The following is a 15,911-nucleotide window of genomic DNA, read 5'->3' as shown; positions in this document are numbered from 1 at the left end:
TTTAATGCTGTCACTTTTTTTTTTTTTTGAGACGGAGTCTCGCTCTATTGCCCAGGCTGGAGTGCAATGGTGTGATCTTGACTCACTGCAACCTCCACCTCCAGGTTCAAGCAATTCTCTGCCTCAGCGTCCCGAGTAGCTGGGATTACAGGTGCGCACCATCATGTCTGGCGAATTTTTGTATTTTTAGTAGAGACAGGGTTTCACTATTTGGCCAGGCTGGTCTCGAAATTCTGACCTCGTGATCCACCTGTCTCAGCCTCCCAAAGTGCTAGGCTTACAAGGGTGAGTGGCCACCATGCCCAGCCGCTGTCACTTTTTTTGTTGTTTGTTTTGAGACAAAGTCTTGCTCTGTCGCTCAGGCTGAAGTGCAGTGGCGCGATCTGGGCTCACTGTAAGCTCCGCCTCCCGGGTTCATGCAGTTCTCCTGCCTCAGAGTATTTTTTACTTAAGCCATCTTGATATCTTGATAGATGTGTAGTAGCACTTCATTGTGATTTGAATTTGCATTTCCCAAATCACTAATGAGACTGAATGTCTTTTCATGTGCTTGTCATTTGTGTATTTTTCTCAGTGATAGATCTGTTAATGCCCACTGCTCATTTTCTAATTTTTTTTTTTTTTTTTTTTTTTTTTTGAGACGGAATCTCGCTCTGTCTCCCGGGCTGGAGTGCAGTGGCCGGATCTCAGCTCACTGCAAGCTCCGCCTCCCGGGTTTAAGCCATTCTCCTGCCTCAGCCTCCCGAGTAGCTGGGACTACAGGCGCCGCCACCTCGCCCGGCTAGTTGGTTGTATTTTTTAGTAGAGATGGGGTTTCACCGTCAGGATGGTCTCGATCTGCTGACCTCGTGATCCGCCCGTCTCAGCCTCCCAAAGTGCTGGGATTACAGGCTTGAGCCACCGCGCCTGGCCTTTTTTTTGGGGGGGGACGGAGTCTTACTCTGTCGCCCAGGCTGGAGTGCAATGGCACAATGTCAGCTCACTGCAACCTCCAACTCCTGGATTCAAGTGATTCTCCTGCCTCAGCCTCCTGAGTAGTTGCAACTACAGGCGCACGCCACCACACCCAGCTAATTTTTATATTTTTAGTAGAAACGGGGTTTCACCATGTTGGCCGGAATGGTCTCAATCTATTGACCTCGTGATCTGCCCACCTCGGCCTCCCAAAGTGCTGGGATTATAGGTATGAGCCACCGCGCCCGGCCTGCTGTACAGTTTTAGAGATGAATTACATTGATGTATTTTGAAATATTCAACTTACCCTTGCATACGTGGAATATATCCCACTTTGTCATGGTGCATACTTTTTCTTATATATTTTGAATTTTGTTTTCAAATATTTTGTTGAGGATTTTCACATGTGTGATATTGGCCTGTAGTTGTGTGTGTGTGCACGCATGTGTGCATGCACTCATGCTGTCTTCGGTTTGGTATCAGGGTAGTGTAATACTGGCCTCATAAAATGAGTTGAGAGGTATATTCCCCCTCTTCTATTCTTCTGGAATATCATGTAAAGCTGGTATGAATTCTCCTTTAAATGACTGATACAATTCTCCATCTGGGCCTAGAGATTTCTCTTTGGGTAGATCATTAGTAGTTCAATTTCTTTACTGGATATAGGTCTATTCAGATAATCAACTTCATCATGGGTGAATTTTGGTAGTTTGTGGTTTTTAAGAAATTAGTCCATTTCTTCCAAGCTGTTGAATTTATGAGTGTGAAGCTGTTAGCAGAGATCCTTTTTTTATTTTTGACGTTGGCAAGGTCTGTAATAAAATATTTATTTCCTTTTTAATACTGGTGATTTGTATCTTTATATTTCTGTCAATGTTGCTATAGGTTAATCATTTTTGTAAATTTTTTTAAGAATGAGCTTTTAGTTGTCCTGTTTTCTTTTCTCTTCTTTTTTTTTTTTTTTGAGATGGAGTCTCGCTCTGTCACCCGGGCTGGAGTGCAGTGGCTGGATCTCAGCTCACTGCAAGCTCTGCCTCCCAGGTTTAGGCCATTCTCCTGCCTCAGCCTCCCAAGCAGCTGGGACTACAGGCGCCCGCCACCTTGCCCGGTTAGCTTTTTTGTATTTTTTAGTAGAGATGGGGTTTCACCGTGTTAGCCAGGATGGTCTCGATCTCCTGACCTCGTGATCCGCCCGCCTCGGCCTCCCAAAGTGCTGGGATTACAGGCTTGAGCCACCGCGCCCGGCCTAGTTGTCCTAGTTTCAATCACTGACTTCAGTTCTTTATCATTTTCTTCCTTGCACTTGTTTTGGATTTATTTTGCACTTGTTTTTCTAGTTTCCTGAGGTAGAAACTTAAATTACTGATTCCACATCTTTCCATGTTTCTAATGTACACATCAGAAAGGTAAAATCTACTTTTTTTTTTTTTTTGAGGCAGAGTCTTGCTCTGTCGCCCAGGCTGGAGTGCAGTGGCCGGATCTCAGCTCACTGCAACCTCCGCCTCCCGGGTTCACGCCATTCTCCTGCCTCAGCCTCCCAAGTAGCTGGGACTACAGGCGCCCGCCACCTCGCCCGGCTAGTTTTTTGTATTTTTAGTAGAGACGGGGTTTCACTGTGTTCGCCAGGATGGTCTCGATCTCCTGACCTTGTGATCCGCCCATCTCGGCCTCCCAAAGTGCTGGGATTACAGGCTTGAGCCACCGCGCCCGGCCCCAAAATCTACTTTTTTATATCAAGCTGTGTGTGTCTGCTTTTGCTTTGTTTTAGAGGTGGGGTCTCACTCACTCACTCTGTTGCTCAGGCTAGAGCGCAATGGTGTGATAACTCACTGTAGCCTCAGACTGGACTCCAGGAATCCTCCTACCTCAGCTTCCCACATCAGGCTAATTTTTTTTTTTCCCCCCCGAGACAGAGTCTTGCTCTGTCACCCAGGCTGGAGTGCAGTGATGCGATCTCGGCTCACTGCAACCTCTGCCTCCTGGGTTCAAGCGATTCTCCTGCCTCAGCCTCAGGAGGAGCTGGGGTTACAGGTGCCCACAACTGTGTCCAGTTAATTTTTGTATTTTTAGTAGAGATGGAGTTTCACCATATTGGCCAGGCTGGTCTCAAACTCCTGACCTCGTGATCTGCTGGCCTCGGCCTCCCAAAGTGCTGGGATTACAGGCTTAAGCCACTGGGCCCAGCCTAAAAAAATTTTTTTTTTAGGGATGGGGTCTTGACTGGATGTGGTGACTCACACCTGTAATCCCAGCACTTTGGGAGGCCAAGGCAGGGGATCACCTGAGGTCAGGAGTTCAAGACTAGGCTGGCCAACATGGCGAAACCCTGTCTCTACTAAAAATACCAAAAATTAGTTGGGCGTGGTGGTGCACACTTGTAATCCCAGCCACTTGGGAGGCTGAGGCAGGATAATTCCTTGAACCTGGGAGGCGGAGGCTGTAGTGAGCTGAGATCATGCCACTGCACTCCAGCCTGGGTGACAGAGTGAGATTCCATCTCAAAAAAAAAAAAAAAAAAAAAAGAGATGGGGTCTTGCTATGTTGCCCACACTGGTCTGGAACTTCTGAGCTCAGTGTTCCTTCCGCCTCTGGCGCCCTAGTAGTTGGGTTTACAGGAATGAGCCACTGCACTGGGCAAGTTGTGTATATTTTGACAAATGCATAATTGTGCCACAAAAACACTAGTTTTTAATGTTATTTGAACCATCTAATTATAGTTACCAGTGCTTTAGAAAACAAACCCACATAATTGCCTATGGGATGGACCAAATGACAGCTAACTGTTCATTGTCCTAAAGCAGGAAAGTTAAAGGGGTGGAAAAAAATAACAGAAGTGGGTGGTCCTGCAAGGAAGAGGTAAGTAGATAGGATGAGGCTGGAGATGTTTCGGCTCACACTCTCACTGAGGATAAAAGGAACAGACAAAAAACTGAAAGGGAACAGCTGCTTCTTTGGGTGTGGGGGTGTATCTGGATGCATATGGATTATAACAAATTGAAAACTGATGATAATTCAGATTTAATTTGGGATACCTGTTGGAATGGAAACCAGAGTTTATTTGCAAATTGCTCCCAATGATCACACTCACATATATGAATTCATGAAACAGTTTACTCAGTAAACATTTGGGTACAGAGATTTTCTTTTCAAACAGAGCACAGAAGGAAGTGTCAGTAACAGGTTTGACCTAGCACAGCTTCCCAAGCACTGATGAGTGGATCAAACACTACGGCTTACACAGGATGCTCCTCACAGAATGAAAAACAGCTGCTCATTTTCGGTTAGCTATTAGCCTTCTAGCCCTACCCTTGTGTGTTTTTTTTTTTTTTTTTTTTGAGACAGAGTCTCACTCTGTCACCCAGGCTTGAGTGCAGTGGCACGATCGCGGCTCACTGCAAGCTCTGCCTCCTGGGTTCACGCCATTCTCCTGCCTCAGCCTCCCAAGTAGCTGGGACTACAGGTGCCCACCATTACGCCCAGCTAATTTTTTTTGTATTTTCAGTAGAGACGGGGTTTCACCATGTTGGCCAAGATGGTCTCGATCTCCTGACCTCGTGATCCGCCCGTCTCGGCCTCCCAAAGTGCTGGGATTATAGGCAAGAGCCACTGCGCCTGGCCTGTTTTTTCTTTTTTTGAGACAGAAGCTCACTCTGTTGCTCAGGCTGGAGTGCAGTGGCCGTGCCATCTTGGCTCACTGCAACCTCCACCTCCTAGGTTCACTGCGATTTGCCCACCTCAGCCTCCTGAGCAGCTGGGTTTACAGGTGCTCCACCACACCCGGATTATATATATATATATAGGATTTTTAGTAGAGATAGGGTTTTGTCATGTTGGCCAGGCTGCTCTTGAACTCCTGAATGCAAGTGATCCACCCACCTTGGCCTCCCAAAGTGCTGGGATGACAGGCGTGAGCTATCACACCTGGCCAGCCTTACCCTTGTAATAAAGCAGTGAAGTACAGCTGGCCCAGATCTCAGCCAACATCATCTTCTGACAGAATCTGCTTCATGCAGATACATTACACACAACAGGACACAATGCACATGCCTTGTTCATACCCTCAGAGTTGCCTGGCAATTACCATGGTTTGGGGACGAATCTACACTAGACCTGCATGGCTGCAGTGGTAACACTCCATTGCTTAACTGCTCCTTTCACATGAGCACTCTCTAATGAAAATAAAAAGTTAATTCACTTCCCCCACCCCCGATTTTAAGTTTAAGCTTGATTTTTTTTTTTTTTTTTTGAGATGGAGTCTCACTCTGTCGCCAGGCTGGAGTGCAGTGGCACAGTCTTTGCTGACTGCAACCTCTGCCTCCTGGGTTCAAGCAATTCTCCTGCCTCAGCCTCCCAAGTAGCTGGAATTACAGGCACGCGCCACCATGCCTGACTACTTTTTGTATTTTTTTTTTTTAGTAGAGATGGGGTTTCACCATGTTGGTCAGGCTGGTCTTAAACTCCTGACCTCGTGATCCTCCCACCTCGGCCTCCCAAAGTACTGGGATTACAGGTGTGAGCCACCGCGCCCAGCTCACTTGATATGTTTTTTATAAGTATTTTTAGTGATATGAATGCTTACTTGCTTTATTTATTAATTATTTTTTTGGAGAACAAAGTCCCACTATGTTGCCCAGGCTGGTCTCAAACTCTTTGGCTCAAGCTCTCCTCCCACCTGGGCTTCCCAAAGTCTTGGGACTGCAGGCATGAGCCACCACATCTGGCCAGTAGGTCAGTAATGCCTTTTTTTTTTCTTTTTTTTGAGATGGGGTCTCGCTCTGTCGCCCAGGCCAGATTGCTGTGGCATGATCTCAGCTCATTGCAAGCTCTGCCTCCCGGGTTCACGCCATTCTCCTGCCTCAGCCTCTTGAGTAGCTGGGACTACAGGCGCCCGCCACCGCCCCTGGCTAGTTTTTTGTATTTTTTAGTAGAGACGGGGTTTCACCTCGTTAGCCAGGATGGTCTTGATCTTCTGGCCTCGTGATCTGCCCACCTCGGCCTCCCAAAGAGCTGGGATGACAGGCGTGAGCCAGCGCGCCCGGCCCTGGTCAGTAATTCTTTAATGCGAACTTCAAGTTATAAACGTCCCTTTGCTTACATTTCTTTTCATCTTAGCAGTGGATGCCTCAATAGCTACATTCTTTTTGCTGTGCACATTTCAAGATTCAGGTATCACTAAATAAAAAAAAGGTGTTCCTTTTTGTGTGTGTGTGATGGAGTCTCGCTCTGTCACTCAGGCTGGAGTGCAGTAGTGTGATCTCAGCTCACTGCAACCTCGGCCTCCTGGGTTGAAGCGATTCTCTTGCCTCAGCCTCCCGAGTAGCTGGGACTACATGCACACCACCACGCCTGGCTAATTTTTGCCTTTTTAGTAGAGACGGGGTTTCACCATATTGGCCAGGCCGGTCTCGAACTCCTGACCTTGTGATCTGACTGCCTCAGCCTCCCAAAGTGCTAGGATTACAGGCCTGAACCCTGGTTTACTTAAGGTTAGCATTCTGATATGATGTTAAATGACCTGGATACAATTAGTAATAATTATGTTCTAAGTTGCAAAGATCCCATAAGGAAAATGAAGTATTAGCATCACCAACTTCACAGATTTGGTCTTAAAGTAAATCTGCTACATACTAAATAATTTAAATTAATATGGTGATGGAGTGTATAGCATCGGAAGAAAACTTGTTGAAGAAAGCTTACTTTATTTTTATTTTTTTAAGAGGCAGGGTTTTGGCCGGGCGCGGTGGCTCAAGCCTGTAATCCCAGCACTTTGGGAGGCCGAGACGGGCGGATCACAAGGTCAGGAGATCCAGACCATCCTGGCTAACACGGTGAAACCCCGTCTCCACTAAAAAAAAAAAAAAAATACAAAAAATTAGCTGGGCGAGGTGGCGGGCGCCTGCAGTCCCAGCTACTCGGGAGGCTGAGGCAGGAGAATGGCGTGAACCCGGGAGGCGGAGCTTGCAGTGAGCTGAGATCCGGCCACAGCACTCCAGCCTGGGCAGCAGAGCGAGACTCCGTCTCAAAAAAAAAAAAAAAAAAAAAAAAAAAGAGGCAGGGTTTCGCTGTCACCCAGTCTGGAGTGCAGTGGCCCGATCATGGCTCACTGCAGCCTCGAACTCCTGGGTTCAAGTGACCCTTCTGCCTCAGCCTCCCAAGTAGCTAGGATTACAGACATGCACCATCATGGCTAATTTTTTGGGGTTTTTTTTTTTTTTTGAGATGGAGTTTTGCTCTTGTTGCCCAGGCTGGAGTGCAATGGTGTGATCTCGGCTCACTGAAACCTCTTCCTCCCAGGTACAAGCGATTTTCTGGTCTCAGCCTCCCAAGTAGCTCAGACTACAGGCATGCGATACCATACCCGTCTAATTTTTTTGCATTTGGTAGAGACGGGGTTTCACCGTGTTAGTCAGGCTGGTTGCAAACTCCTAAACTCAGGTGATCCACCCACCTTGGCCTCGCAAAGTGCTGGGATTACAGGTGTGCGTCACTGCACCCGGCCCAAAATGGCTAATTAAGATTTTTTTTTTGTAGAGGTGAGTCTTGCTATGTTGTCCAGGTGGTCTCAAATGACTGGGCTCAAGCGATCTTCCCCAGTTGGCCTCCCCAAGCACTGGGATTACAGGTGTGAGACACCACTCCCAGTCAAAAGCTTACTTTGGATATAACTGATTTGAATTTTATTCTTGTGAAATAGTGACAAGATTTTACATCATCTACTTCTAAGCTGCAGACAGTCATCATGAGGCAAATAAAATTTTCTAAGGTAAGGAGAGTGAGAATGGATTTTCTCCTTCAGTCTATGGCAAAATAAAGGGGGCATGGGAGAATCCTGATGGTGGAAATCATTTTATTCTCATACACAGGTTATTACAGCACAATTAGGAAGAGACAATCACAGGCAACTCACAATGCTATATTCAAATTATGCCAAAGTCCCAACGTATTCATTTCATTTGCTAGTCAATTCCTGAAAGACCAGAGCAGAGTGATATATAAGTTTATTAACACAGACTACAATGTCAATGAAGCCTTCTGGCATTGTTCAAAATAGAAAACGTGTAAAGATCTTCAAAATGCAGGTTGAAATGCAAATTCAAGTGAAAGGAAAAAGCACTGCTGTGAAGCCTAATGGCAATTACTTCCTTTCAAAGGTTTGTGTCCCAGCCGGAGAGAATGACTGGTGGACAGAAGATAAAGAAAGGCAAAATTCCTAAGGGAGAAATTCAAAAAATGATGGGGGTGCTGCCCTCTGCACTGGGCCTCTTTGGCAGTCTACTTCAACTTAATTTATTAGCGCCATAAGGTTGTAAGAGAAGCAACTCTGGCTTGATCTTAGAAAAGCTGATTTTCTTTTTGGCATCATATTTCTGGTGAGAACTGATGGGAAAGGTGGTGTGGATTCTTGGACAAAGTCTGTAACATAATCTTGACTACTGAAGGGTAAAGACTTGCCCACAGGTTACAGATTACATGAATTATACACAATAAATAATAGCAGATGATGGGACAGGGATATTTTAATTGTACAGCATAACACTTGAGATTGCTGGAAGTGTGGGACATCATTCTTGTCTTTCTTCACTCAGCAACTGATTATCTTGTTTCTTGTCCATGTATATGTAACCTAAATAACGATGCTTTTTGAAGGTTGTTTGGCTGACCCAGAGGTAGTAAAAGACTTCATAAGTCTTTCTATTACTGAAGAGGGGCTTAGTAATAACTGCAAGTCCATTTATATCTGTAGCAGATGGCAACAATCTCCAGAGCCACTGACATATGCAGCAGAAAAGTACAAAGAACTTTGTATTCGTTCTTTGTATTGCATTGTCCAAATACAGATAGAAAATACTGATATATAGTGTGGGGAATCTTGAGATATTTCAGCCCATGCACTATGAGGCACTTGTACTGATAACTGATTATCACAATTTTATTAAATGCCCATCATTTACCAGATGGCACAGAAAATAAATGGCACACTCAAAATATTAACTTAAGAACAAATAAAGGCACTATTTACAAATATGTGTTCATAATGAAAGACACCCAACCAGTGGGTTGGGGAAGCACCGAGTAGTAAAGTCAGAAGATCATGGAGAGGGAATGGTGTCAACGGAAACCAAGAGATCTACAGCCACAGACCGGGGCTTCCCAAAGGGAGCTGTATCCTTATGGGAACACAGAAGCTACCTAAACCATGGTCCAGGCAGGAGGAAGGGAATGGTAGTAAATACCTTTTTTTCTCCTCCCATCTGATCTCTTTCTGGTATCTCCCATTGTTCAAACCTATGAAGAAACCCCAGTCTCTAGAACACAGTCTTGGGGGGAGCAGAGCAGAAAATGGGGGAAAAGGGATCAAAGAAATAGGGAACACTCAGCACACGTGCAGATCCACAATCCATACAATTTCTGTCATGTGCCTGGTACAAATTCAAGTTACCCTGAGCCCGGAAGGAACAGGCTTCTGACTCAGATGATGCAGTCTACTCAACTCTATTTAACAATTCACACTGAAGTGTTATCATCTTCACACTTTACTTCTAAATAAACTCCAAATATGTTATCATTACTTTGGCTTTAAGCAGCCAATTCCCTTTTAAAAAGATTTTAAAAAGAGAGAAATATCTTTTATATTTACCCACATATTCACCATTTTCAGAACTTCATTCCTTTGTACAGACCCAAACTTAAGTTCTGTATTATTTTCCTGCTGCCCTCAAACTTCCTTTCATATTTCCCGAAGACAGGTCTACAGGTAATAAAATTATCTTTGATTTAGTTTGTCTGAAACAGTCTTTATTTTGCCTTCATTTTTGAAAACGTTTTTGATGGAAACAGAATTCTAGGTTGCAGGGTTTGTTGCTTATTTCATTCAGGAATTTAGAGATAATACTCCATTGTTTTATAGCTTGCATAGTTCTCACCATAAATTTGCTGCCATTCTTTGTTCCTGTGTATGTATTATCTTTTTTTCTCAAGGTGTCTTAAAATTATTCTGTTTATCAGTGCTTTTCTTGAATGTGACTCTGAGGTGCACTGCTGTGAAATAAATTATGTTTATTCTACTTCAGGTCATTTGAACTTCTTGAATATGTGGGGGTACTGTTTTCATCAGATTTGGAAAATCTTTAGCCAATATTTATTCAAATACTTCTTCCTGCCTCTTCATTTTCTCCTCTCCTTCTGGGACTCCAGTTACACATATATTACACCACTGTAACTGTTTTCCTATTCTCTTTAAGTCTTTTTTTCTCTCGGTATAACATTTTGGTAGTTTTTATTCTTACTCTTCAAGTTCATTGATTTTTTTTCTTTTTCTTTATCTAATTTCTCCACCTGGGATTTTAACAAAATCAGAAGGTGTTTTCATCCCTAGTTCTATTTTGGCCATTAAAAATATCTTATACCTCAGGTTTCATCAACTTCTTGCATATGTGGGGGTATTGTTTTCCTCTACTTTATATTTACAATAGCTCTTTTAATACCCTTGTCTACTAATTCCATCACCTCTGTCTTTTCTGGGTTTCTATTGATTTTTCTCCTGGTTATAAGTCATACTTTATTGCTTCCTTGCATGCCAGATAAGTTTTTTTTTTTGGGATGCCGGACACTACAGGTCCAGAGTAGCTTTTTAATCTAGAGCTAATTAGCCTCACTACCAAAACAAAACCCTTCTGAGAATTCTACCTGATGCTCCATGTGTTAGAATCTGTTTCCACTCTGGCTGCTGAGAACATAAACTATTCCCAGCCCTGCATGAGTTCCAGGAATTGTTCAGCCTGTTGCTTTCCAGTGCTTCTTTTCCTGGCCTCAAGTGCCAAGTCAGTACTAAGCCAAAGGACTCAGGGCACTCTCTGCAGACTTCTTGAGCCCTGTCTCTAGGAAGATCCCATCTCTCCAGTACTTTCCCCTGCAAATTCTAGCTGCTGTGGCCTCCCCAACTGCCAATCCTGTCTCTTCAATTCAGCAAGACTTACTGTTTCCCTTCCCTGAACCGCAGCCTAGTAACTGGCATGAGGGGGCAGGCTGTGAAACCATGGTGCTCACCTCACTCTGTCTACAGTCTCCTGAGGATCACAAACCTGTGCTTGTCATATGTCTAAAAACTGTTATATATTACATGTATTGGACAGCTTCTAGTTGTTTAAGGCAGGAGATAAAATCTACTGTGCTTGTCCTATGTCTAAAAACCATTATATATTATATGTATTGGACAGCTTCTAGTTGTTTAAGGCAGGAAAGGAAATCTGACTGTTGTTATTCCATCACAGCAGAAAGCAGAACTCTTCACATATAAGTAAACACACCTAACACTTACAATTGACTGCTTTTTGTAATAATTTATATATATAAAGAGCACCACTTCCTTACAGAACTATTTCAATAGCATCACACTTGTCAAATTCTTTATTGAGACTACTCATCAGTATGAACCTCTGTAGGTATTATTCTCAAGTGCACAGTGAGTTGTCCTTTCTTGAAATCTTTCACTTGCTTGTTATAACAATATAATTTTCTTCCTGTTTAGGTATTCTAAACATTTAATAAGCTGACTTTTGACTAAAAGCTTCTGTACTATCACAACACTAATAAGGTTTTCATCTCAATGAGTCATCCAATATGTAATGAGTAGTGTCTTCTGGGAGATGACTTTTTTTTACATTGTTTACTTTTTAAAAACTCTCCTTTTTAAATTCTGCATAGTGACTCTTGACTCCTCAATTCAAGCTTTTTCAACAGTCACTGCCTCAATAGGGTTTCTCTCCCTTATTCATCCTCAAAAGTGTTAGAAAGTATGACATTTGATAGCAACCTTTCTGAATTCGCCAAACTTACGATTTTTATATTATATGATTTCTCTGATGTATCATAAGCTGCGACTTCCTGTTGAAGGTGGTCCCACACTCATTGCATCCATAGTATTTATCTCCTGTATGAATCCTCTGATGCCTCATAAGGTGTGACTTTCTCGTGAAAGACTTCCCACATTCACCACATTTATATGGTCTCTCTCCTGTATGAATTCTCTGATGTATAATGAGCTGTGCCTTCTCAAAGAAAGCTTTTGCACAATCATTGCATCCATAGGTTTTCTCTCCCGTGTGATTTCTTTGATGCTTAATGAGCTGCACTTTCTGAACAAATGCTTTCCCACATTCATTGCATTCATAGGGTTTCTCCCCTGTATGAATTCTCTGATGCCTAAGAAGCTGTGGCTTCCAAGCAAAAGCTTTCCTACATTCACTACATTCAAAGGGCTTTTCTCCAGTATGAGTTCTCTGGTGATGAATGAGACTTGACTTCTCGCTGAAGGTTTTCTTGCATTCACTGCATTCATAGGGTTTCTCACCTGTATGTGTTCTCTGATGTGATATCAGACTTGACTTCTGGGTGAAGGCCTTCCCACACTCACTGCATTCATAAGGCTTCTCCCCAGTGTGTGTTCTGTGATGTGTTAGGAGCTGGGACTTCCCAAAGAAGGTTTTCCCACATTGAATGCATCCATATGGTTTCTCTCCTAAGTGAATTTTTTGATGTCTTATTAACTCTGACTTCTTAAAGAAGGCCTCGTCACAATCACTGCATCGATAGTTCTTCTCTCCTGTGTGAGTTATCTGATGTTTCATCAGTTGTGGTTTTCTGATGAAGGCTTCACCACATTCATTGCATTCGTAGGGCTTCTCTCCTGTATGAATCCTCTGATGCCTAATGAGAAGTGAGTTCCTGCTGAAGGCTTTTTGACATTCACTACATGCATAAGGTTTCTTCCCTGTGTGGGTCCTCTGATGAGTAATAAGCTGCGACTTCCAAAAGAAGGATTTTCCACAGTGACTACACGTATAGGGTTTCTCTCCTGTGTGCGTTCTCTGATGTGTGATGAGTTTTAATTTCTGCGAGAATGCTTTCCCGCACTCACTGCAACTGTAGGGTTTCTCTATTGTGTGAGTTAACTGATGTCTTTTAAGCTGTGACTTCCTACTGAAGGCTTTTCCACATTCACTGCATCCATACGGCTTCTCTCCAGTATGAATTCTCTGATGTAAAATGAGGAGTGACTTCCTACTAAAAGCTTTCTGACATTCACTGCACCCATACGGTTTTTCTCCTGAGTGAGTTCTTTGATGAAGAGTGAGCAGTGACTTCTGTGAGAAGGCTTTTCCACACTCACTGCATTGATAGGGCTTCTCTCCTGTATGAGTTCTCTGGTGTATAATAAGTTGTGACTTCTTGTTAAAAAATCTGCCACATTCCATGCATAAATAGACTCCTGTGTGTGTATGATTAGCAGTGAGCCATGGCTCTTTGTTGCTGGGTTTTCTACATGTATTGCAATCACAGTATTTTATTCCACCATGGGTTCTGTCAGGTTTGATACAGAATAATAATTTATTATTGAGCTCATCAATTTTCTTTCTTTCACAGTTATTTCTTAGAACAAGCAAATCAAAAGGACATTTCAAACTTTTTTCTCCTGTGCCACATTTATGGGATCTCATTCCTACATGAACAACGTTTATGCTTGAATTAAATATTTTTCCAAAAACATCATATTTATGGCCTCTCTCCATACTTTTAAGGTTGTCTTGATTATCTCGGAGCCACATTTTGGGATTATCTAGCCAGACTTCTAAAAAGAGAAAAAAATGAACCATACTGTGTAATTCCTTCAATTATTATGCTTATCATGTAAAGCTTCTGAAATTGGGCCATAATCCTTTTTTTAATCCATAATTAAAAAATCTCTCAAATAATGTGTACTTATTGGGCATTGACAATTTTAACAGAAATGAAAATTAATTTTTTTTTAATTTTTTTTTTTGAGATGGAGTCTCGCTCTGTCACCCAGGTTGGAGTGCAGTGACCGGATCTCCGCTCACTGCAAACTCCGCCTCCCAGGTTCACGCCATTCTCCTGCCTCAGCCTCCTGAGTAGCTGGGACTACAGGGGCCCGCCATCTCGACCCGCTAGTTTTTTTTGTATTTTTTAGTAGAGACGGGGTTTCACCATGTAGGCCAGGATGGTCTCAATCTCCTGACCTCGTGATCCTCCCGTCTCGGCCTCCCAAGGTGCTGGGATTACAGGTGTGAGCCATTGCGCCCGGCCAATTTTTAAATTACAAATGTTTAAATACACGAACTTTTATTTTTATTATTTATTTATTTATGTTTTTGAGACAGAGCCTCATGCAGTCACCAGGCTGGAGTACAGTGGTGTGATCTCAGCTCACTACAACCTCTGCCTCCTGGGTTCAAACAATTCTCCTGCCTCTGCCTCCCAAGTAGCTGGGACTACGGGCATGCACCACGACACCCAGCAAATTTTTGTATTTTTAGTAGAGACGGGGTTTCACCATGTTGCCCAGGATGGTCTCAATCTCTTGACCTTGTGATCCACCCACCTCGGCCTCCCAAAGTGTTGGGATTACAGGCATGAGCCGCCGTGCCTGGCCTTATTTATTTATTTTTTTGAGAGGGAGTCTCGCTCTGTCGCTAGGCTGGAGTGCAGTGACATGATCTCAGCTCACTGCAACCTCCACTTCCTGGGTTCAAGCGATTCTCCTGCCTCAGTTTCCTGAGTATCTGGGACTACAGGTTTGCACCACCACACCTGGCTATTTTTTGTATTTTTAGTAGAGATAGGGTTTCACCAGGTTGGCCAGGATGGTCTCAATCTCCTGATCTTATGATCCACCCGTGTTGGCCTCCCAAAGTGCTGGGATTACAGGTGTGAGCCACCATGCCTGGTCAAATACATGAACTTTTAAATGAGAAAATATTAAATATACTCAAAGAACAGTGATCATGAGATGAAAGAGCCTGGAGCAATTTCCAATCAAATACTGAGGTGATTAGTTTACGTTTTTGAAGATAATCTACGATTATCTACCATGTGTCCAGAACTTAGTATGAGAAGAGCAGAGAAGAAAAGAGGTAAGTACAACACCATTATAAAGCTTCACAATATAGTTAAGAATATGATTAATAAAAACATAAAAATGCAACATTAGTATATGTTGTTGAATAGTATAATAGAAAAAGGGATATAATGCAGAATAAATGTACAATACCAACTTTACACCTGAAAGATAAGAAACATTAAATTTTTGTACTATTGTTGCATTTATAAAATATTCTTATTCAGGATCATTATTTAAATCACTGATGTCAATAACTTCACCATCATCAGTAAAACTTCCTTTTGTAATTATCCAAGAGTTCTCCAGAGCTCAGTATCAACACTTTTATTTAACTTCTTCACATTCATCCTCCTTTAATTGGACCTATAATTGAATCTATAAAGTATATATTGTATCTATATGTAATGCTATCGTTGGAAATTACTCCTAACCATAATAATTTTTTGTATAATAGTAGGACAGATATTTTCATCCAATAAGTACAATTGTTTGTGATTTCTACAAGACCATTTGTTGCATATTTTAAAAGTTTATTGACTTTTTGATGATATTCTTTACTAGCAATTGTGGGGTAATATTCTCAGGAAGTACTCTGCAAGATGAAAAGATCTGGCATGGTCTCAAATATAAAACGAGGCTGGGCCTGGTGGCAGCTCACACCTACAATCCCAGCACTTTGGGAGGCTGAGGTGGGAGGACTGCTTGTCTTCAGCCCAGGAGTTTGAGACCAGCCTGGGCAACATACAGAGAACCTGTCTCTACAAATTTTTTTTTTCTAAAATTAGCCATGTGTGGTGGTGCACACCTTAAGTCCCAGTTACCTGTGAGGCAGAGGGAGTGGATCACTATAGCCTGAGAGGTTGAGGTTGCAGTGAGCTGTAACTGCATCACTGCACTCCACCCCAGAAGACAGAGTGAGACAGAGGCTCAAAACAAACAACAAACAAAAACAAACAAACAAAAAAACCCCCAAAAACTACTCTTTTCTTGGGGCAAAAAGCCTCATCTAATTTTCAGACATCAGAATTTCAGATGAAGC

At 42.8% G+C, this 15,911-nt stretch overlaps 1 protein-coding gene across 8 annotated transcripts in view; it reads right to left on the bottom strand.

Moving 5' to 3' along the window:
- Nucleotides 1-7,784: 7,784 nt before the first annotated feature.
- Nucleotides 7,785-15,911, bottom strand: part of ZNF605 (zinc finger protein 605) — a 31,891-nt gene continuing 23,764 nt past the window's right edge. For all 8 annotated transcript variants that reach the window (XM_030939528.1, XM_030939526.1, XM_030939532.1 and 5 more), the window contains one exon: nt 7,785-13,582. In XM_030939528.1, coding sequence (XP_030795388.1) covers nt 11,796-13,582 — 1,787 coding nt within the window. In that variant the 3' untranslated portion in view covers nt 7,785-11,795. The remainder of the gene's footprint in view (nt 13,583-15,911) is intronic.

The sequence above is a fragment of the Rhinopithecus roxellana genome, chromosome 10 (assembly GCF_007565055.1).
Source record: "Rhinopithecus roxellana isolate Shanxi Qingling chromosome 10, ASM756505v1, whole genome shotgun sequence".
Classification (NCBI taxonomy): Eukaryota; Metazoa; Chordata; class Mammalia; order Primates; family Cercopithecidae; genus Rhinopithecus; species Rhinopithecus roxellana.
The sequence above is the reverse complement of the archived record's forward strand: the minus strand, read 5'-3'. Positions and strand labels throughout refer to the sequence as shown.